Consider the following 25155-nt stretch of genomic DNA (forward strand, 5'->3'; position numbering starts at 1 on the left):
TAAGTAAAATAGAGTGTCTTTCTTATCAAAGAGATTTTTTTATCTAACACTGATGATAAGGACTAATTTAACAAAAAAGACTGATAATTCTAATATGTAATAATATAAAGAATATTTTACATAATTATTATATATTGCATGATGTAGTTATATTTTCATATCATGATGTATCAATTATATTATAATTCTGATACAATAGTTATAGTGCATGTGGCTACTATTAAAGATTTCAAATATAGAATAAATACCAAAAGGTTTTTTTTTTTACATGCCTAAGAAGCTCATATGCCTTTTCTTGAAATTATGTAAAACTTATTTGGCATATTGTGTCCTTAATTTAATTGAGTTTACATTTTTTCTATAACTAATAAATCACCATCAATTTAGATTTTGGACGTGAAATTGTTATCATGCATATAATTATAGAAATCCTAAGTCAAAGAAAATCCATAGTCCACCAATGTGATTATCCCTGGGACTCTTATAAATAATTTTACATTATAATCCTAAATTTAGAGTTTTTCTAATTTTTCAGAATAGTAAGTTATAAAGAGCCGAGATCTATGTCTATGGTCATTTCTTTCCACCTTAGAAGTCCTATATCTAAATATCTTGGAAACCTTGCTTATGTCACAACCTTTACTCTTATCAGATTAAATTTGGGAGGGCAAAAATGAATTTACAATGATCTAGATCCTAAGGTTATTATTTATTAGATAATAGTCGAGCAAACATCTACAATTTTTTTATATTTTTTTAGTCTTATTACAATTTATTATTAGTTTTCTGCTGATTTTAAAATTTATAATTTAATAAAATTGATGTTAATTAAATACATATGCATATCCACCAGTATTATAACTAGTATTCGAAAGATTCTTGATACATTATATATCTATAGATATAGTTGACCTACAATGCTATTTAATGCGCTATATACCTATAGATATAGATAACCAATGATGCCATTAAAGGGGTTGTTTGGAACCTGCAATTGAATATACAATGCAACTTAAGTTATATGCAATCAAAATTGCATATAATTTAATATTATATGGACAAATCTACTTTGTTTGGAAGGTTATAGCCGGAGATACCATAATATCAAAGAAGTAATTTGATTGCATGCAATTATAAAAGATATGACCATTGCATAAATGATGTAATGAGCTTACTTTGGCTCCTAATTTATATTCCTACTATCATAATGAGAGAAGATTTGTAGTCAAATACAAGCTGAACTTTTTTGAGACTATACTGCCCTTCTTAGTATTTCAATATAAGAAAAAAAGAAAAATTATTAGTGCTTCTACTCCTAATGGCATGAATCTCAATACTTAATTGAAGGATAAAAATAATAAAGATAAAAAGATCCGACTTGTGACACTTTGTCCTTAAAAAAGGTATTTAAGAATGTTTGAAATAATCTTTATAAGGAATAGAATTATGTAAATTTAGAAAATCTATTAGGTGATGAGATAAAAGGAATTCTATAATCCTATGACGATTTTTTTAGAGAAAGAATGATAATAAATATAAATAAGATAAACTATATATATATATATATATTTAATAGTATTATTTTTTTTACTAGGTGTGAATGTAGAGCATATTTGGATCTTTTAGCTGTAAACACAATACATGCCAGATACTTGCACACAACAAAGACGATAGAGAAGGGGATCGAGATAAAGATCGGGAGGCTAAGAAGGTTTTGGGAGATAGTAAGGATGCAAATGAAAAGAGCGAGAGGGGTGACAAGATGATGGAGATCGAGACTTCATTGAGAATGGAGCCATTACATACATATCCTAAGACAAGGGATAGTCGCACTCCACTTTCTCTTATTGACATGGAGAAATATCGAGAAGAGGTTACTCATATTGAGTGCTAACTGCTTGAGTTGCTGCAGCTCATTGTATAGCTATTTTAACTAGATAAAATTGCAGCAACTTAACCTACAACCCCGATATATGGCTTAAGTTATTGCAATTGCTTACTCAAGAGATCATCTTCCAAACATGTGGGTTGGAGCCATCGTAGGGAGGTTGAGTTAGAGGCCTCCAAAACAGATCCTAAGTGACAGTAGAGGTGGTGATCAGATCAGATTGAACAAGATACATATCAAGTATAGATAAAAAAATCTGCCAATCCAAATTTAACTTGTTTATTAAATAGGTTAAAAGTTTAGATTCGAATGTGATCATTTTATTAAGTAATGTAGCTCAATCTAGATTAAATGGTCAAGCACTGCAGTGCAAGAAAAGAAATTAGAGGGGAATTTATCATTTGAGTTCACATCCTTTTGCGACCCCCAAATTATCGCACCCTTTGATGTGGGCGATGCACCGTTATCGCCATATGCTGCATTTTATGGGTCGAAAATCTCGTAGGCTGGCTTTGTCGGACGGCGCAAAAGGCCTCCTAGCTTTTGCTGCCCCCGCGGCACCGAGCTGCGATTTTCCTCAAACGCGTAGACGCGCAAAAAAGCGCCCCGCGGCGCCCCGCTCCACCCGAACCCCACTCCTCTCTCCTCACTCTCGTTTCCCCTTTTCCCATCGCGCAACCATGTGGCGGCGGTGCCAATCCCTCGCCCTTCGCCGATAAACGCCGCCTCCGTAGATGCCCGCAACCGATTCTCACCGCCGCTATCGCCGCCGCCGCCGCCGCCGCTCTTCCGGTGAGACGAGGAGGAGGAATCTGCCGCTCTTGCCGCTGCGATTATGACGATGATGCCGGCGTCGGAGCCGAGCGCCGCCGCGGTCGGGGACGAGGACCCGTCGCTCTCGAAGCGGGTCGCTGACCGTTACCTGAAGCGCGAAGTCCTCGGGGAAGGCACCTATGGCGTCGTCTTCAAGGCCATCGACACCAAGGTCGGTCGGAATCCCCCTGTTCCGTTTTCTGCTCCTCTTTTTAACTATTTTTTCCGTCGAGTGGATTGATTGGATGATAGAGATATTTCTTTGAGCCCCGGATTCAGGATTTGGATGCCGTTATTGAGTGAAAAAGTAATTTTGATTCGATGATTGGTATTATGATTGCTCAGACAGTTCAGATGCAACGAAAAGGGTTCTTTTTTTCCCCTCGCTTTTCACCCGATAATAGGGTTTATGCTTGGGGCTTCAAGCGCAACGGGAGAGTTAGGAATGGAATTTTGCAATACTATGGATTGGATGATTCTGATAAGATCAGCTCCTAAGATGTTTTTGCTTAATTTTGTATTTGAGGGTTGCTTATTGCCCCATGCTTTCTCTAAGACTAAGTTTGATGTCAAGTAGGAGTTTCTGCTAGCATGAAGTTAATTTGAGTTCCTATACCGTGATTGTACTGATTTTATTTTAAATTTTGTTGGTTTTATTGCATTGCTTTTGATTTCTTGACATATTTGGTTTGGGCCCACCTTATGCTTGAGCATCAATTGTCATATGATCTCTTTGTATCTTAAAGAATAAAAACATGAAAAGGAGAGAAAAAAAGGAGAAGATGGATTGCTTTGAAGGGATCGAGACCTCCTAGAGTCTACTTCAAGGGTGGTTAACTTCCATTAAAAAACATGATTTCTCTTCTTACATATTTATAGGCTAATATACCTTGACTAAGACGGAAGACCTAATTCCAATAAAACTAGGCAACCTAAATAAATTTAGAGAATAAATATGGATTGGTTGCATGTCCTCCTCAAACGTCGACATCCCTGCTCACAACTGTCTTCCTTTGCTCTGGAACATGGACCTTGCAGGGCTTTTCCTCTTGAATTCTTGATCTTTCATAGTGGAACCTTCAGGTGGTTTATTTTCAGTCTCTTGATCATTGTTGACTTGATCATCAATGAGGGTGATGTTTTTTCTTTAATTTTGTCTCGTTAAGAGCATCATAGAAGCAATTGCTGAACAAGACTTGACTTTGCAAGATGGTGTAGGGGGATCAGTCGTACCTTTTGTAGACGAGCAAGAGTGATAGAGACTGTCATTGAATTTGGTAGGAAGACCTGAACATCATTCTTAAGCTCTTTCTTTAGGTTGCTAAAAAAACAATTTACAAAGAAGTTTATGGTCATACCTGTAGTGTGGTTGACAAGTTGTTCGAAACATGCTTGATACTCAGATAGATTGGAAGGGGCCCTAGTGTAGCTTCATTAGCTCTCCCATATAATCTTTGTACATGTTTGCAGTCTCCATGTTTACCGAGCATCGCTCCCTTGCACTTGATTCTCAAGATCTTATGAACATGTCTCCATTGCTGAGGATTGAAGGCTCTGAGACCAATTGATAAGATCCTGCTTTTTCGTAAATAATAAAAACATGAGAAGGGGAGAAAAGGGGAAGATGGAGTGCCTTGAGGGGATCCAAACCTCCTATAGGCCACTTTGAGGGTGGTTAACTTCAATTAAAAACATGTTTTCTCTTCATTGATGGTTCATCCCGTGGGGCTTACATGTTTATTGGCTGTATTACCTTGACTAAGAAGAAAAGACCTAATTCTTATAAAACAAGGAAACTAAATAGATTTAGAAAATAAAGATGGATTCATTGATGGTTTCCTTTTTAGATTAGGGAACACATCAACTTGATACATGTTATTCTGAAGTATTTTGTTGGCTTAGTTAGTGATTATATCAATTATATGTTTTGTTCTATAAGGCAAGGGGGTTAATGCTTGTTCAATCTTATCATGAGCTTTGTAGTATGTTAAAGAAAAGCTTTTCCACTTGTTGAATTTCATGGGTTTTTAATACATCATCTCAAATTTTTTTGTCCTGTTCGGCTTGCAAATTATGTGGCCTTGATTCGGGCGATATCAAGAATCAAATGCATTTCATTAGGTGTATAAATTCAACAGAGGTGGCTTTCCTTTGTCGGTGCATGTATTTATGATTATCTTCTATGATCCATGGTTGCATCATATTTCCATATTTCCTATTTGTCTTGTTCTATAAGGCAAGGGGGGTAATGCTTGTTCAATCTTATCATGAGCTTTGTAGTATGTTAAAGAAAAGCTTTTCCACTTATTCAATTTCATTGGTTTTTAATACATCATCTCAAATCTTTTTGTCCTGTTCGGCTTGCAAATTATGTGGCCTTGATTCGGGCGATATCAAGAATCAAATGCATTTCTTTAGGTGTATAAATTCAACAGAGGTGGCTTTCCTTTGTTGGTGCATGTATTTATGATTACCTTCTATGATCCATGGTTGCATCATATTTCCATATTTCCTATTTGGTTCTTGATTTTGCACCTATTAATTACACTCTCCTTTTTGTATATCCATAGGTTTATATCAATTTGTTGTTTTTGTCTTTTTCGGTTAACTTGATAGTCTAAAACAACCATGACCACATCTAACAATTAATCCATATTCATTTAGGCATCTGTGTAAATCCTTCAAAATTTGGCTTAATAGTGACTTAATGGTTGTCTAAGATCTAAACACTGTGCATCTTTTTGCCATCATATAGCTTTTGAAATGATGCATATACCTTGTGACACTACAAACGTGTCAGCATGGAGAGAGAACATTCTCTATAAGTTATATTCTGGAATTTTTTTATATTACATATTTGGTTCCCATGGACAAAGCTAGAGCCTTCAAGTTTCTTTGACATCTCTAGTATTGTAAGTCAAATTACTCTGTGAGCCTTTGATCTAGTTCCTTGAGCCTCCATGTGCAAGGCTTTCTATGTGTACCCCCTTTTTTAATGAAAGTATATCCCAATTAGCTCAGCTTTTATTCTTCAGCTAAAAGTGGGTGTGCATCTATTAGGTGAGGGGATCCAACAATTAGTGCTTCCTCTCAAATGTTCACAACCATCCATGCTTCTATTTGCATTACACGTCGACAGCACTATTACATTCTAGTTTCATATTGACTTCACTGAAGATACCCTGAGTGATCTAGATAAAAAGTTTAAATCAAAGAACAAATTGCATTATTTAGGAATTATATTAAAAAATATATTCTGGAAATCTCATGTCTTATTGGACAACTTTGATGCATATTGCTATGTACTGATGTGCTTAGGTGTATGTCTCATGGCTACTGCAGAATGGTATTGTCTGGTACTTGCTATTTGTAACTCACCTAAGATATGGTGTCTTTCATGGCAATGATGATAATTGGTATTCTTGACCTTAGTTTCAATTTGTGGAAACTTTGTTGTGCAAGGGGAGAAGAACACCTTCATCCTAGAACTAAAGCACCCAAGTTTTATATTTATTGTTTCATAAATAATGGGAACAACTATTGGTCTAGGTCCATGTACTGATCAAGTTAACTAATACGATAGTGGATAGATGTGATTACCTTTAGGAACTAAAGGAACTATTTTGTAAGCTTAAAAATGTTCAGTTGTCTGATTGGGGCAATTTTTAATGAGTCCTGTCAAAAATTGGGATATCTCATTAAATGTAGGGGTCTCTGTTTATTTTTCATATAAAAAAATCCTGTTGAATGCTATAATGTATTTATATGGTTGAATTAAATATTTGAAATAATAAGAGCAGAATTTCTGGTTTTGTTATATCAACAAAGGGCTGTTTGGGCAGTTTAGCTGTTTCCTTTAACCAAATGCTTTTGTGAAGTGGAGTTAAATTTGAGCTATTAAACTGATTGTGATCTGCTATATTATCACCACATGTTCTAATTGCAAAAAAGGAAAAAAGAAGATTATTGTGTGCTTCGTTAGTAGAGACATCGCTGCTTCTATGCAGTTAACATCTTCCAAATGAAGCTTAGCTTCTTGTTGATCTCCAAACTTTGAAAAGTGTTAGCTTGCACTGCATCATTTTTGGTGACTAAAAATGCCTGGGATTCATGTTCAACTCAACTTAATAAAAGAGGAAAGAAAAGAAGAAAAGAAAGCGGTGAAAGGTGGTGTAGAGATACATCACCTTTGAAAAATGTTCAATACCCAAACAAATGGCTTCTGGGAGAAACCAGTATTTGGATATTTTTCTTATGAAAATCTTTCCGGTGCTTCAAGTTACATATTATTCCCTTATTTTCTGGTTCCTGCTATTGTTTCTAGTTGTTGGATGATGGTAGGTTGGGGGTCATCCAGCTGTAGATGGGTATCCATTGATTGGACTGCTGGGTTTGATTGCTACTGCTTGTCGGACAATAATCAGTATAGTTACTTAAGGTTGGTTTATTGCAAGGAGTAGGGATGACAAAAGATTCACAAGTGACCCAGATGAGGGGGGAAGTTAGGAAAGATGTGAGTACATGAGATTCAATGCCCGCAACTTGATGTATGCTATTCTTCATTCAACAGGAGGGGCACTCCTCTTTATTCTGACAGGATCAGAGGTTTCATTAGCTAAGGTTAGTAGTGTCTTTCTTTGAAGAAAGCTGGGTACAAGAGTGGAGTTTGATGAGATTACCCAACAAAGGTTGATTTTAGCTTCTTAATACTAATGTCTAGACATGTTGTAACTTCTAAATATATAAACATAAATAACTATTAGAAATCTTGAATCATAAATCATTGTAGATTTGTGTGTTGATTGTTTTTTGACACGTGAATTACATATTTTCAAGTAATTTTTCATACAAATTAAATTAGATAACTATCTTTGCTCATAGCAGCATACATTATCTCAAAATTCATACAAAAAAGTATAGGAGGGCATGCAACTGTTTTTATGCATTAGCAAAATGTTGGTTGTCCCCTACACCAGTATCCAGTACTATGAAAAATCATACTGGTAGTACTACTATGGGATTATCTTGATTTCTATTTTCTAATGACTTTTTGATCACCATGTTCATTCTTTAGATAGCGCCCTCAATCCTTTATTTAGAAAGAAAAGCCAAAATGGTACATAAATGGTGAAGAGATCCAGATTGTCTTGAATAAAAATGAAACTGTTTGTGATGGATAGGCAGAAGGCTAAAATAGGAAAGCAGAGGAGCATAGATTGCTGAATCTTTGCTCTTTGCAGTGCATATGACTTTGACATGCATCGATGTAGGCTGACAGATGACGAAATGGGTTATCTCAGACAGAAAGATGTAATCCCTGGCACTGTTCTGATACTTTTTGGTGCATTCTGGAATGTGGATAAAATACAATATGGTTGTTAGCAATACTCCATGGCTTCTTGCTGATTTGCTAGTGCTATAATCGTGAAAATTATATTGTAAACTAGTGGCTAGCTTAGATATTATTCTTGTGTACTATGCTGTATGGATTATATCACTGGATTCATCTATTCTTCTAAGTGCATGTATAGTAAGACTACTCAAGTTGATGATGCGATACTGCTTTTGAATGATTCAGATGCTGGCGAGGGTCTGATATTTTATTCAGATTTTCCTGTGGTCTTTTGATTTAAGTTTCACTCTTTAGCTCTACAGAACTTTTCCTTGATCAGAACTTTTCTATCTTGATTAGTTAGGTTGGCGAATCTCGAAAGTCTGACTACATTTGGATTTGCTGTTGGGCTTTGACCTAAAATTTAGTAGTGTTAATGTTCGAATTTAACTTGTAATGTAGATAAAATTGCTATTTGGCGGTTAATCAAAACAATTCATTTGCTTGAATCTACCTGATTAGATATGTGCAATGCAATTTCACAAATGGCACTTTTAAGCAAAGAATCTACAACTATGTCCTAAACTCATGTCTGTCACAGTGGCATTGTACAGTACTCTTCTCTCTACAGTGTCATGCCAGTCACTCACCTGGCTACATGCCAAGACTCGTAGTTAGAATGTACAAAAGAAACAAAACAAAAATGCTCATGCCAGTTCAGACCAGTCTGTTCAAATTCATGCTGAACCTGCATTGACATCAAATAGTGCATATAGGTAGCATGATATAGGGGTTCTTAACCCTGTATTGTGCATGTGATTTCTGGACATTGTTTGTGCCATACAGCATTTGACTGGTAGAACATGTTTCCTGAATCACAAGGTCAATGCATTGTGGAGGTAGTATCTCTTAGGGTGAAGAAAATGGTATCCTTTTCTTGTGGGGATTTTCGTGAAACCCCTATTGCAAATCCGTTCCTAAATGAGCGATCTACTTATACTCCATGTTACAGTTATCACACCCTTTTTATTTTTTCTTTTTGATGAAATAAATATTTTTGGCTGATGACTGTGACGTAACTATATCCTGTAATATTACTTTTGTTACTAACATAAGTTTCAGTTCTTCTTTATCTCAATTTCAGTTGTTGTAATTTTTTAGTGTCACCGATACCTTCTTCTGTCCCCTCTATTAGCATTCCTGTTCTATTAATGATATCTGCTTACTTTGTGATACTGATGCTATATGCTGACAAATCTGTCATATTTGCTGCTTCTGGTTTGATATTATTGAAGGAATAGTTCATGGGCTTTAGTTACTTTAAGTAGCTTTTCTAGGTTGAATGAAACATAAAAGTTTTTTTCTTCTTGGCCAACTTATTTAGTATTAAAAAATCCATTATGTTCATTTCATAACTTCTTCATGATTTTGTTGCTTTGAACTAATATGTATTAGGATATTTGCAGACTGGGCAAACAGTTGCAATTAAGAAGATTCGGCTGGGAAAGTACAAGGAAGGTGTAAATTTTACTGCTCTTAGGGAAATTAAACTCCTTAAGGAGCTTAAGGACCCAAATATTATTGAGTTAATTGATGCTTTCCCTCACAAGGGTAACCTGCATCTTGTATTTGAGTTCATGGAGAGTGACCTGGAGGCTGTTATTCGTGATAGAAATATCGTTCTTTCACCAGCTGACATAAAGTCATATCTTCAAATGACATTGAAAGGGCTTGCATACTGCCATAAAAAATGGGTCCTGCACAGGTACTTTATCTTATGTTTTCTTTTTTATTTCCTAAAACAAAATTTAACTTATTCCAACTGATGTAACAGGGATATGAAACCCAATAACCTACTGATTGCTGCTGATGGACAGCTTAAGCTTGCAGACTTTGGTCTGGCACGCATTTTTGGCAGCCCAGATCGCAAGTTTACTCACCAGGTCTTTATTTATTTATTTGTATTTATAAGGATTGGCTAATGTATTAGAAAACCATTCAAACACATGATTATCTAATTCTAATTAACATTTCTGGACCTCATATGAGCAGACAAGTGAAAATAAGGTAATTGTAGCAAAAACTGAACAGCTTGGAGTCTCGTAGTAGTAAATTTCTGAGTTAAGCATGAGAAGGGCAATCAGTTTATCATTTCCTCAAGAGTGGACAGATACCGTCTAGCGTACCACAATACCTAAGGACTTAAAAACTAATTTTGAGTTGAAGAATGTAATTTTTTATGAACAGCAATTCTGACTTCAAGATCAAAGAGAAGATAATATCGCAGTGTTGGCAATACTATTAGACCTTTCTTTGAGATATTCACAGCAGCTACTTTTCTTTTTCTAATTACTGAACATGTAGTATACAAAGCTTCACCACAATATATACAAAGGTTCAAATAACATATTGTGATGGATCCCCAACTTTTCCTTGTATCAATTATTATTCCACATTTTCACAAGATATGGTTCAAAATGCATATTTTAGTATGTGCTGTATCGGTTGTACTTGTTTGATGATGCAAAGTGATCCTGATTGATATCCTGCGAAGTCCTTGATTTCAAACAAGGGCCTAGATCTGAAATTTTCATTTATCTTGGCTGGAATTTAGCAGTTGAGGAATGGCAATTAGCTCAGGAGATGATTTCTCACACCTGCACTTGAGATTATTTTGGAGAATAGCTAATGAAAAAGAAGACAAAAGAAAATGCATAGTAATTTTTCCATTCAACAAAATCTAATTATACACTCTTATATTTCCACTTTAAAAACCCTATAGGACAATTTAAATCTTGTGGCAACTAGATATCCATCTTCATTTGATGATGAGATTAAAAAACTGTAGAATATCCTTGGGGATGCTCGGTTGGTGGATGGTAAAAATAACTATCTAACACAACTTGCCTTATTATTTTTTTCTTTTTTGTCTTACGTCTCTCTTCCTTTTTCTTCACCTTTTTTTCTCACTTTTCGTTCTTCTCTTTCATTTATCTCTTTTCTCGTTTTTTTAATTTTTTCTTGTTTTCTGTGCCCAATTCCTTGCCCCTAACCCTGACATGCACATTTAGGTGAGAGCTCTAGTGATGTTTACAATGTTTCAACAGCTGGGCATGGGTCTACTAGCCACCCATGGTTGATGTGGACAACTCCAGCTGCTATGTTGATTGCTTTGGTTGGAAACAGTGTTTTTAAAACTAGACCGGGTTGGCCGATTTGACTGGTTTAACCTGGAACATGTCGCTTGTCCGGTCCGGTCCGGTCCGGTTTGACCTTCTTGAACTCAAAATTCAACTCATTCTTCGTCCATCCCTCTCTTTATCTCTCCCCTCAGTCTGGTATTTATTTCCTCCCATCACAAGCATCGAAGATGCCCTCCAAGGAATCTCCCATCCCCTTGAAGAACCCCTCCACCTCTACCTTGGTCGAACCCCCCAAACTCCCGAAACCAAATTCAAGAAGTAGTAGCATGAAGTCCCCACCCTCCTCCAATCCCACTACCACCCAAGAGCATGCCACTTAGCTACCAAAAGTCTTCGTTGTCGATGCTGTGCATCCAAGAACTATTGGAAGAAGCAAAAGACCATCGATCCTCCAACCCATGCTCTTGTTGCAGAAGCCGCAAGCTCTAGCCTTGGCCAACAACAGCTGAGGGTTTGGATGGACGTCAATGAGGTTGCCCTCGTGAGGAGTGCCACCCTCTTCCACGACAAGAGGGGCTCCCTTCCAAGACCGAGCAATATCCTCGACTTCTTTAACTTCGTCCAGCCTTCTCTTCTCACCAAAAGCTTGAATCCAAAGCAAGTCTGCATTAACGGAATTTTTCTTTTTTTTCTTTCCTGATTTTTCTATTTTTATTTTTTTGGAAAAATAAAATGTAATTATGACATCATAATGACATCTTGCTGACATCATCGGTCTGACTGGACAGCTTGCTGGTTTGTTGTTCGGTCTAGTTTTAAAAACATTAGTTGGAAACATGTTGACCATGTCTCCAATCTGCCCACACTTGAAGGCATCATCTTCGACGGTGGTTTTCTTATGCTTGTCTTTCTCCTGCACTTTTTGCCTCCTGATCTATCCTATTGCCTCGGAAAGTTTGAAACTCTGCAAGATGTCTTATGGGTGGCATGCCTCTTAAGCTCTGTCATTTTGAGAATTATGGATGGGCAAGAGGATGTCAGAAAGTGTGTAAATTTATCAGAATACAACAACATCTGATTTTACTTCCTCATTTCTCCACTATAAAAACCCTACATGACTCTCCTTTTTTGTTTCCCACCTTCTCTTTTCTTTTTCCTTTATTTTCTTTCTTTCTTTCTTTCCTTCTCCCCCCCCCCCCCTCTCCTTTTTCACTATTTTCTATTTTTCCTTCATTTTGCATCCATTCCCTTGTCCGCTATGTTCCCTATGAACAGGTCAGCTAAGAGGCTGAATGTCCTTATGATCTTTCAAAGAGTGAGGAGAGAATGCAGTAAATATAACTGGTAACCATGGTTGATGCGGATGAGTTTTGGCTCCTTGCATAACTTACGAACTGTAATGATCATAACGGATTATGACAGACAAGTTAGGCCTTAGCAAGATTGCTGGATCAAATTACTGAAAAGACTTAAAAAGTCCACTAGAATGTGAAGCAATGGAAGGTTAGAATTTGGTCCATCAGCATCCATATTTGCCTGTTTTGCTCCAAACCATATGTTGCATGGAGCAGAATCAGATTCATGTTAAGGTCTTCCAATATGCATAAAAGACATCAAAAAGATATTACTTCTTAAGGTCTTTCAATATGCAGGTTTCTCATCCAAACCACCCAATTATTTTCAAGATGTTAGAAAAATAACATTTTGAAAATTAATTATATATTGACATGCTTGATCAATATTTGAAAAAGAACACAACCTTACTTTTCACTTTGTTATAGTAGGTCAAACTCATTGTTGGTGTCCAACTTTTTTTAAAAAGCTCAAACTTAAAAAATTTGTTGTGTATGTAGGTGTTTGATGCATATCCAATTTGAATTTGTATCCAACATGATTTTGAGGTGCTGGACATGAGTGTCCAAGTAATGCAGCTCCAAACAATGATCCTTTTGGTATAGATTGCATAATTTGGTCACCAAATTTAATCTAGCAATTATTGATAAGGATTAGAGCGAAAAAGATAATCTGATAATCTGAAACAAAGATGGTCTGAAGTCTGAACCTTTCCATGTAGATTACTTGTATTTATAAACCAAAGCGCATGTCAGAAGTAATCCCAAATTATATAAATATTTCAATTAATATTGGGTGGTATAGGGATAGTTTTGATATAAAACATACGTGGTGTAGGAGAACAAGAGAAAGTAGTGCCCACCCCCCCTCCAAAAAAAAATATCAACATAGCATAACCAGAAACTTGCATGCCCCCTTGTTTCAGTATCCTGGAAGTTGTAGGGTTCCCAACTGCACAAACAGCATAGGTTCTGTCATTCTGAATCACACATTGTATATGTGAAAATTTTTACTATATGGGAAAAATATTAAGTAGATAGGTGAATTAAGTATATTAAAATGAAGACATTTGACTGATCTTTAATACTGAAAAGTTCTTATTGATGATTTGAGAGGTATAATCCCCATTAGAAAACATGGCAGTGTCATAGTTGCTATGGAAAAGTGAATAATTATAGCTACCTATTTAAATTTTTCAAACCAAGCTTGAAGTTTGAGATGAGACCTGTGAGTGTAGCTGCATGACCTGCTTCTGAAGATCAGCATGAACTGATGGATAGTTCACATTGGGTTCATATTAACTATCTACAAATTGCCTTCATTGTAGTTAAAGTACTAGATATTGTTGTTTTTGGTGATGCAAGTAGATTTTTTCGTTATAAACAGTGCCCCATAGTAGTGGGTAAATATAAGGCGCCAAACATGCCTTTGTAATGCTAAAGTGAAATTGATGCAAGATAGGGACCTTCCAAGGCAGTGAGTAACAAGACCATCAAATGAGCTGAAGTGCATCAAACTTCTCAAACATAATTTGCTGCCACTTTATGATGTCAGCGGCCTCAGGGAAATTCTAGGGCTTCGGATGATTATAAAAATCTGCCATAAATGACCAATAGCAAGAAGGAAACAGCTAGTGACAACAAAGTTTTGCTGGTCAAGTGGGTTCTGTTGCAAAGAAAATCATGCGCACTGAAGGAGGATTGGATTAGCAGGGCTGTTAGTTTGGAGCACATTGTTATTGAGAGAAGGCTATAGAGCCTGATTCTGCAATCTAACGGAAACTAAAAGGGGCGGTCGGTGCACGAGGCTTCTGCCATTGCGAGGTCTAGGAAGGGTTAAATGTCTTTTGTGTTTCAAACCTGTGAACTGCAGGTCATAACAGAGCAACCCTACCGCTATGTCAAGGCTCACCTTAGTCTTTCTGAATCTACTGACATGAATAAAAAGTAATTGATATTGGAAAATCAAAGAAGAAGCTCTCATACCAAAACTGATCGGGTAACATATTCTTCATGGAAAAACTAACCAACTTCTATATTTGCAGAATTTAAAGCATCTTTGAGTTTTAGTGAAAGTATTATGTGGAGAGGTGGAATAGTTACTAGGGTCTACATAATACAGGTTTGAAGTTTTGTCTTCAATCCAAAATAAAACTTGCTGTTCATTTTATATTATTTTGGGACTGCATATGGGGCTTCTACTTATACTTCTATATCGTGGCTGATATACACAAATGATGCACATCAAGAATGTTAAATTTTTTGTCGAAGTGCTGAACTAAAATAATTATTATTGATTTTTGTTGGCTGAAATCAATAATTGGTACCTCTAAGGACATGCGAGTAGCATGCTTGCTTTTAAAGTTCAATGATAATAACCTGCATTGCTGATAGGCAGGAAAAATAATATGTTCATGCAAAAATAACAAAAAATAATATGTTAATTATTTTACTTATGTTAAAATTGACCATAAAGTTATGTAGTTTATGACCAATTTTAACATATTGAAGCCTTTTGATGAACCAAAATCCATCTTTTGAGCAGCAATGAGTATTCAGTGCTTTGTTAAATCTGCAAGGGTTTAGTTGGTTAGCCAAAGTTTCAGGGTTCTGTTGCGGCTTTTGGCATAATACTTTGTTAGAGACTATGAGATTATGATAAGATATAGCTTCTGAAACTTCTTCCACTTCTAGATTAAGGTGTAAATGCTACCAATAATCGTGTTTGAATGCAGATGTAGGGTATTTACTAAATAAAAAGAAAAGAAATTCAGACACAAGGTGCTTATGTCATTCCTATCTTATCACATAATTCTTTGCTTGCCTGGTGGATCAATGCATGCATTTCACCCTACTTGGTGGATCAACACATGCATTTCAACAATGCCCCATTATGTGGTTGCATTTTCACAACTATTATTTCCTTTTTATTTTCATTTCTTATTGTATCCTTGTTTACGGGGCTGATGATGAGTAGCACATTTCTTTTCTTTAGGTTTTTGCTCGTTGGTATAGGGCACCTGAACTGTTGTTTGGCACCAAGCAATATGGAGCTGGGGTAGACGTGTGGGCTGCAGGCTGTATATTTGCTGAACTCCTCCTTAGACGACCCTTTTTACAGGTTTGACTAGCTGCTTCTTTTTTAATTTTTATATTGCTTTTATATATGATGACATTTTTCTTTAGCTCTTGCCAGCCAGGCATGTCATAATTTTTTAAAATTTTTCTTCGTGCTGTATACCAAACAGTATGAGAATAATAACAATGATGCAGTCTAGAGAGCACCTATGTTAATAATTTCACAATCTGATCTGGATGTCCTTTTCCTGGAGGTTTAGCTATAGTTTTTTCTACTCTGGCTTTTGAAATTTTAATGTGCCTTCTTGTATTGGAATATAAAAATTTATACTTTGTCACGAGTCTTTTAAATTTCTTATGCACTAATGAATTTCTTGCGCAATTATGGTGCAAGGAGTTAAAGTAACTTATGCTTCTTATATGGTTATTTAGTCAAATAATAAAGAAAGAATGAGAGATGACTTCATTATGAGACTCTTAAGACCTGCAGCGAGACTTAGCAGGGATGGACTGAGGTGGTCGTAAAATCATTGACAGCCTACTTATGTTAAAAGTTATGCAGTTTTCTTAGAATAAAATAGGCAGACAATCATTTATGAATCCAAATTCTAATAAATGATATGGGATTCTTCAATATGATTCATTTATTGCTATATGGACTTTAAATAGCTTAGAACTCAGGAGTTGGCAATACTGGAATTCTGAATCTGAATCAGACTTTTGGGCCACGAGGATATAAGTAGATAAGTCGGCTAGGAATGCGGGAATCTGGGGAAGAAGGTGAGGAGTTGGTTAGGTAACATGGGGAACCAGGGGGAAAAGTTCCTAAAATGTCTCAGTTCAATTTGGAAAGCAAATTTGTAAAACTTATGTGGAAACTGATTGCTTGTAAACTTCAATCCCCATCACATATTTTCTTGCTTGGGTTTTTTCATATAGCCAGTCTCATATAAAGACTGGCCAAAGTTCCCTAATAAGACCCAACTTTCCATTTGTCATATTGTAACATCTACTGCATTTCTTTCCATACCTCCTTTCACTCCCCTTGAAGCTTCCATGATTCCATCTGGTGAGCTACTTGTGCTTTTCAACACTACCATCATTGGGTTTGAGCTCCTCACCACCATTGCTTCTAGGGTTGAGATTTTGATTATATCTCAACCTTAGCAACGGCAGCATCATGGAGCATGAGCAGCTCACTAGCTAGAAGCTCCAAAGGGTCAAAGTTCGGATAGAAATGAGAGAACACATAGATCATGTTCCATTATATGACTGACAAAGTTAACTTGGGGCCCTGTTGGGGAATTTCTGGGCTAAAGGAGCTATCTTTTTGCAAATATGTAAAAGAGGGGTCTTTTTATGCAATTAGTCTATGGAAAGAAAAGGAAAGAATCTGTTTTCTTTTATCACTGATCAAGGTGTTCTAGTTTTTCCTCATTTGAATTTTGTAACAAAGTGGAATTCCTGTAGCCACCTGTCCTAATAAAAGATAGAATTTACATTCTAATACTTTGGAAGATATTTTCTGATCCTACCCCATCAAATCGGGTTCATGAGAGAACAAATTTCAGTTATGAACCTGAATTCATATTGAGGAAACCAAGGAATTGGGTAACACAAGTTGCAAAAGTCGTGAGGTCAAGTTTAAGGAATTGGAAAAAGTTATTTTATGCTTCTTTGGTTGTCTAAATGACGAATTTTTAATAGGGTTTTAATATAAATACTGTTAAAAATAAATCACTTTGTTATATTAATAGTAGATTAGTTGGCTATGTGGACCTAACATCTCTCCCTCTCCCTCTCTCTCTGTCTTCATTCTTAGTTGTACGCAGTAGCTGCTCAATGACTTGTGTCTACCACAAAAATGGAAAATGATTATGAAATTGTTATGTGCAGTCTTGATCCTTTATGACTTTTTGCATATGGTTACAAACCATAATATCATAGTTTGTGAGGAGTAGCCAAAAATTCATGCCTGGTTGGCGGAGGAGGCATTGAAGGCAGTGTAGACCATGGCCTGAATCTGATCTGTTCATTGGATCATTATGCAAACCCTAAAGTTTGTAATGTTTGATGATTTTATTGATAATTTGATGAAGTTTATTGTATAGAACAATAAGTTTTGATTTAACCCAGCGATAAAGAATGACAATGTTGAAATAATCTGAGGCAACAGACTTCCAAATATATCATTACGGGCTTGAAAAGATGACCTATACTATAGCTTTTGTTACTCGAGGAGCAAAATTTGGCGTAGTGCAATAATATAGTAGTTAATAATGGAGAAAATCTTCCAATATCTATACATAAAATTTAAAAGAGGCCATATCCCCTAAATATTTGATCATATATAATGCTTAAGTATGTAGGTTACATGCAGAATACAACAAAGTAGATTGAATTTTTTTTGTAGTTTTCAAGAATATTTAATTAATAATCACTTTTTGAAATTTTCAATAATTTTAAGTCTAATTTGATATTATTTTGATGTTTTCTTTTTGATGTTCTTTTGATGTTTCTATGATCCCACTTTACCTAAATGATGCATCTTATTATTTTAAAATGATATAAATTATAAAATAATTAGTGAGACATTGCATTTTACAATGAACAACATAAAATATTCTGAAATCAAGTGGTGACGTAAAAATTAAAAAAATAATACCATCAATTATATACATTTAAAGTACAACATACATAATGATATCTAAAATTGAGTTGAGTGACAATGTTTTTCGTAAATATCCGGATCATCAGCATAGTTAGGAGGCACGTCAGCTCACCCCTCTAACCAAGCGGCGTCGTACTCTTATACGCTCATCCCATAAGGAACACGCGCCAGGTTTTAAGCACTCTCGGATCTCTCGCTGAAACTTTGCCTTTGAGAAGTGTCCTCTGGCTGATAATACGACTGTGGAGGGGCTCATCCATAAAATGCTCCAGACTGCATAGGGTAGTAACCACTGAAAGATGCCTTACACGCACTATATTCATATCCGTATTTGTATAGGTCATAGGCTACCTACCTGTGTCCTCTTGAATTACCTTGAGGAGCCCATCTCCTATATGCAACTGTATCGTCGCTGTTTCTACCAGATCGTGCACCATGGCCCCTATCTTGTGTAGCGTGCGTAAACTAGGACTCACCGGTGAATCGAAAACCATCCTGCTGTTGTGTCTCATAAACGGTGGTCTTCTGTTCTCCATTTTCTGGCCAGTAGATCCATGACCACCAAAACTATTGCTCCTACTCTCTGAATTTGAGTGAACTTATTCCTCGACACTCTTCATTGGGACTGCAGGTGCCTTTTGTTTTCTTTTTTGGGTGTGTTGGGTAGTTACCTTCTTATCCTTCGTGCTTCTCTCTGTGTGGCTATGCTGGGAGGATGTATGTCGCCTCCTGACCGAGTTGAGCGGATAGCGTAGTGGCCTCATCTAAGCATTTCTCGATCATATCTCTAAGAGGATGTTTCGAACAAGGAGTCATGTGGTGTCTGGCTCTTTTGTGGTTGTGGCTGATTGGCTAGAAGGATGCGTGAAATATTGCTCTCGTCCGATTGCCCTGCATCGACGCTAGTCTTGCTGGATACGAAATTGGCCGGTCGTGGAAGCAATCCTCGCTCATCAAGATCCGGCTCCTGCTGCTGGTCCACAAGCCATCCGACCATAGGATCATCCTCATCATCTACGAAAGCATTATGAATCGGATCTGTGTACTTGAGCTCCACTTCTTTCTGAATGCACTTCAGTCTCAATCTCAGATTGTAGTAAACATTTACAGGTCGTTGAGGCACTTTTGTGTCAAACGGTTTCTCTGCTTGCTGTGGATGAGGGCAAAGATGGAACAGTTGCGCTCACAGCTATTCGAGAAGATCGTTTGGGAGAGAATCCGGATAGCTAGCCGCTTAAGATTTTTTGCGGAAAATCCAAAATGAATCTATCATTCAGCTACAAAAACATTGAAGAAAATTATATATAAAACAGTACCATATTAATAACTATCTAACGTCATATAAATGTTCTTCTGATGTGTAATATACGTTGATTCATACTTTTCTTACTTACGTCAACTGCCGAGACTCCAAAACTATCACTGCTCTCTTTAAATATTTTGGTCTGTGAAAAAGAACTGTATTGTACTATGTTAATAATAGAAGATACCGGTTAACTTACACATGTTATTTAAGCTAACTTACCTCTTTTAGACATAGGGTCGCGATTTCTAGATCTGGCTCCATTTTGTAAATCACATTGCGCAGAGTGGCTAGAAGTTCGCTATCCATATCAATTTCAGGTATGTTGTATTGAAACCGAGGGTTCATGTAGTATGCTGCACAAAGTTTGTTGTCTTAGTAAAATTGTACAAATACAATAGTCTAGTTTTCAATGTTCTTTGTTCTTGCTTGCTAGATGTAAGTTCTTACCCATCTGATAGTTCCACCGCTGCTTAATGATTCCAATGTACTCGTGGGCATGCATCGGATCTGTGTCCATCATCTGAGTTTTTGCCCTTTCTATCATGTGATATAGAAGTCCATCTAGAGGTACTTCTAGTTGTCGATGGCTCGAAGCACTTCATACAATGGTTTGATAGTATTCACTATCACAGTGGCCCGCTGCCAAAATATCTGCCTGATCACCAAGTCTTCGATGCTGCTCTCTCAGTGCCGGCCTTCGCATATCTACTTTCATGCTACTCGAGATTGACAAATATCTGACATAGGACTGCTTTCTTCTCAAGAAAGCTATCAAGTACAATACAGTTGGTAGCAAACCGTGTGACTCTTAGTCTCAAGATCTCTCTCCTTGCATACCTCCTCATCATTGAAAAGACCTACGTATGGTTATAAATATACTTAGCAATGGATTGGGTTGTCTCCACTGTCTATTGCACCCTACGAATCTACGTAATGTGTTGATACAATGTGCATCACATGGAGTTCAGAAAATATGGCCGCATTGTTTCAACACAAGGCAATTTTCTTCATTAATAAAAGAGGCTTTCTCTAGCGAAAAATTCATTCATTTCAAATGCGCGTATCCGCTCTATAAACATCTTTCCGACAGCCTTATATCGTGGCCCATTATTAGTGATGACCGGCACGACATTCTATTTACCTACCTGATCAATCATCTTCTCCCTCAGTTTGAGGATGTACGCTGCATCGTGCATCTGATCAGAAGCATCATCCGACTTCTAGAAGAAAGTCTTCGTATCACAATATGTTAGAAAGTTGATGCTCCGCCGGGTAGAACCGGTCCATCACACATCACTGTTAGTCCATACGTGGGCAACTTGTTCTTATAGGAGACAATCCATTTCTCTAGCTCCTTATTACTCTCAAGAAGCTCACTATAGATGTCTTTTGGACTTGGAGGATCTACACCGGGACCGACAGCCTGAATGACAGAAATGACAGACCTATAGCTCGCTACATATTTTTTTTATCTTTCTTCAGCATTGAGTCAACCCTGTGTTGTTTCGAATCTCTGCTGGGAAAGGCATGTGGATCTGAACATGGATTGCTGCTTATGGTGGAAACTCTTTGGATGACTTCGTTTTGCTACCAAAAAACCTCCAACACAAATGCAATTCGGCTACTATATCTGCTGACGGCCTTTCTAACTGAGGAGGTCCTCCTAAACTCTAGATCTGCCCTGCTACTCACAGAAACGGAGCCAGACTCGTAGTACAAGAGCCCAAATCGAGCTCTATGCCTGGTCATCTTATTTTTCTGCCACTGATCATCTAGGCTTGCCTACATGGCAGCCTGGATCTGTGCCTCGTCATGGAGAGCGGATGCCTCCCTGACTCTCTAGATTGATAGAAAGGTGGCTTTGCCGCTAAGCAGTTCAGCTCCGCCTGACAATCTTTTCTTTGCTGCTCTGAAATCAGCGAAGTGCTTCTTCATCAGCAGTTGAATCTTCTGTGGGCATTTCCGGCACAAAGATACGTCGGAGTAACAACCAGATAAGTGATGCTTCAACTTGGTTACTCCGTGAACTTTGTGTTGTACCAGTTGCACTTTCAATGGTACTGATCCGAGAGTATTTACTTATGATCCCAGCCAATGTCACGCTTTGGCTCTTTTTTTCTTGATGGCTTCGTTCCTACAGGTTTATTAAGTATGTCACTTTATCAATTATTTTAAAATAGCAAAATTTCGTTATGGCGAAGATAATTTTTTACCTCAGAAAATACATCTGATTTATCTAATACATAATACTAATTTTTCATTTTTTTTATTTTTAATATATTTTTAATAATTTTTAAATTTAAAAATATATTTAAATTTTATAAATTCAGAAAAATATGATTTCTAGTTTAGAAATTACTTCTGAATTATGTAATATGTACTGCTAATTTTTCATAATTTTTAAAATTATTTATATATTTTTAATTAAATTTTTGAATTTAAAAATAATTTTTAAATATTAATATTTTAAAAATTTTATCTCAGATCCATGTAGAATCCAATAATGGATGCTACATATATTTTTCTAGGTCTTTGAGAATGCATCAAAGGCTACTTATTTTTCAATTTTTCTCCAATTTAGACCTAAGCTACTGTGCACATGATCGCATCGAAACTTGAACGAATGGACACCAAATTTTTATGAAGAGTAGATTGCATGCCCCTAAATACGTTTTTGATTTTACATTTTTTAAATTTTTATTTATTTTATTTATTTTTATTTTTTAATCTAAAAATATATTTTTAATTTTTAAAAATTATATATAATTCAAAAATTAATTTTTTTTTGTCATCATGTAGATCGTCCATTAATCTAAAACATATAATAAAATTATTCCCAAATCGCACCGAATTTGAACTGAATCGGTTTGCACTGGTTCCGGCCGGTTCATATCCTTTTCGGCTTGTTCCAATCGGTTCGGTGCCGTTTTCGGTTTGGTATTGGTTCCGGCCGGTTCAGGATTGAAACCGAAAATAATAAGCGAACCGATCCGGTTTTGCACCGGGTCGGCTTGGCACTACCCGAACCGGGCGGTTTGGCTCAGTTCGGCAGACCATGTTCTAAGGAATTAAGAAAGTAAAACATAAGAGGTACCATTGATACAGTTCCTTTGGGAAACATTTGTAGGGCTTGGAGGCTGTTGTTGGGGACTTGAAATTATTCAGATTGGGAGGAGATTCATTGATGATGACCAGGCATGGATCTATTGGGAGTTCATGCTTTCGCGTGGATCTATTTGGAGCTAGTTCATGCGTTTGCCTTTGTGCGAACACGAATTTCCCTCGAGGATGCTTGATGCTAATTCCATATATGGTGTTTCATCCTATGTATCTTTTGATAAGAATCAGATGTATCATTTTATTAAATACGACTGGCTCAATCCCCTTATGGCTAGTAAAGCTTGGTTGTTGAGTTATTGTGAGAGTTATTGTGATAGTATGAAGCTAGATATCTGAAGTTATAAGTTTTGTTTAATTGTTTAATACATTGGGTCAGGGGTGTATCTTTCACCTTCCTTCGCGTGACTTCCACTGGTCGCTTTGAGAGCTGTGCAGGCAGATAAATGAAGTTTGGTGCACTTTGAGATTTGTGCGGTAGGTGATCCAATGGTAGATTTGTGCGGAGGAAGGTGAATCCTTCTTTCGTGCGGAAGATACAACCTGATCTTAATACATGTCAATATATTACTAGCAGTCATTATTGATCAAAGTTAAAAATGAAGGAATAAAAGTAGTGTATCCTTAGCTTTTCCTTTTATTAACTCTTTTTACTACTTCAATGGTGGTTCATTTTTGTGAGAAATTGCTGAAATATTTCAGTAAATTCATAGAGGGTTTGGTTGTTCTTACACATGCTCTTTTCGAGCAAAGAAAAGCTTTGGAAGATTCTGCATACTTGTGGATTACTCATTAAATGATTGCATATGTTTGTCAGGGTTCCAGTGATATTGATCAACTAGGAAAGATATTTGCAGCTTTTGGGACTCCAAAGCCATCTCAGTGGCCAGATATGGTTTACCTTCCAGATTATGTTGAATACCAACATGTTCCTGCACCTCCCCTGCGTTCACTGTTTCCTATGGCGAGTGATGATGCTTTAGATCTATTGTCAAAGATGTTCACATATGACCCCAAAGCAAGGATATCCGTGCAACAGGCACTAGAGCATAGGTGATTGCAGTGTAATTGTTAGTTGGATGTCGAGCAGTGATTTACAGGTTATTTTGTTACATAATCCTTTTATTCTCCATTCAGGTATTTTTCATCTGTACCTGCACCAACAAAGCCATCATTGCTTCCAAGGCCACCTCGTAAGGGGGACTCGCTTAATCACAGGCCATCAGAATTCAATTCACAGGAGGGCCCTCTTGTTTTGTCTCCGCCAAGGAAGTTGAGGAGGGTGACTGTTCATCATCATGAAGGATTGGAAGGAAATGTATACCAACAAGATAAGGCTGATGAGCATATGGGGGAAGAAAGACATGGTGAGACTACTGGTCAGAGTGGTAATATGCCAATGTCAATAGACTTGGGAGCGGTGTTCGGCTCACGTCCGATTCCTAGACCAACTCTGAACAGGTAATATTCACTAACTTGCATAGCATGTGTTTGATACAGCAGACAGTAATAACAAATACTCGCACATATTTTTGTTGTTTTCTTAAAACTTAATGGCTAGTCTAGTACTGAGATTACGAATGGGCATTATGATTTTTTTTTCCTTTCAGTGCTGATAGGTCACATTTGAAGAGAAAGCTTGATTTGGATGCGGAATTTGAATAACCCCAGTGAGAGCAGCCTGAGAAGACACATGCCATATGCTGCTTGTCTGAACTTTAAGATGTCATATTGAGTTCACCATTTATGAAATTTGTTTACAAAAAACTGAGTAGCAGGTCCCAGCAAAGGTGCAAAACTTGTACTTGAGAAAGAGGCTCCATTGGATCAGACATGGTTGTATTTGGCATGTGTAGAATGGGTAATAGGAAATCCATTTTTTTATACGGTTGTACACTAGCATATAGAGACTGCCCTCAATTCCAAAAGCTTTGCTTTGGACATGTAATTTATTTGATCTATTTTTTCTTGTGAAAATAGCGAGGACGGTTGGACAATGATGTAAGCAATGGTTTGAATTTATGTTGGATGGTAGAATGAAGTCTTGGCTTTTTAAGATTAGTATGGTGCTTGTTGCTACTTATTGTTCTATAGATAGTGAGGTTAATTGTTGGATATTGATATGAGCAATGGTTTGAATTCGTGTTGAATAGTGGAACAAAGTCTTGGCTTTTTAATTTGGATTTGGTGCCTGCATATTAAGTTGTCCAAAAGCCTAATTCGAGGCTGCACATATTGCTCAGCATGTGCTACTGCATTTTACTTTTTAATGCAAATGCTGCCGTTCAGTAGAACTGATTGGCACACAGAATGTTGGCTATGACTGCAATTCCGACTTGAGGGTATCTGAGAGTGTTGCGCAGCTGCTATTTGGAATTGTATTTGGAGGGTTATCTGTTTCTGAAATGCATTAATTTCATATAGAGTTTGGAAGAAAAGATCTGAATAGTGAGTA

At 36.8% G+C, this 25155-nt stretch overlaps 1 protein-coding gene across 1 annotated transcript; it reads left to right on the top strand.

Moving 5' to 3' along the window:
- Nucleotides 1-2386: 2386 nt before the first annotated feature.
- LOC103712337 (cyclin-dependent kinase D-1-like) lies at nt 2387-24815 on the top strand. Its single transcript, XM_008798831.4, has 7 exons — nt 2387-2873; nt 9500-9798; nt 9868-9976; nt 15524-15649; nt 23518-23753; nt 23838-24161; nt 24311-24815. Exons 1-7 carry the CDS (start codon nt 2724-2726, stop codon nt 24363-24365), a joined length of 1299 nt encoding a protein of 432 aa, XP_008797053.1. The 5' UTR covers nt 2387-2723; the 3' UTR covers nt 24366-24815.
- Nucleotides 24816-25155: the final 340 nt, after the last annotated feature.

This window comes from Phoenix dactylifera, unplaced genomic scaffold, assembly GCF_009389715.1.
Source record: "Phoenix dactylifera cultivar Barhee BC4 unplaced genomic scaffold, palm_55x_up_171113_PBpolish2nd_filt_p 000026F, whole genome shotgun sequence".
Taxonomy (NCBI): domain Eukaryota; kingdom Viridiplantae; phylum Streptophyta; class Magnoliopsida; order Arecales; family Arecaceae; genus Phoenix; species Phoenix dactylifera.

Coding starts and splice junctions, on each gene's coding strand:
- LOC103712337 (XM_008798831.4), top strand. CDS start 2,724: ATGACGATGATGCCGGCGTCGGAGCCGAGCGCCGCCGCGGTCGGGGAC. Junction 9,799..9,867: donor AAAAAATGGGTCCTGCACAG/GTACTTTATCTT, acceptor CTGATGTAACAG/GGATATGAAACCCAATAACC. Junction 15,650..23,517: donor TTAGACGACCCTTTTTACAG/GTTTGACTAGCT, acceptor TATGTTTGTCAG/GGTTCCAGTGATATTGATCA.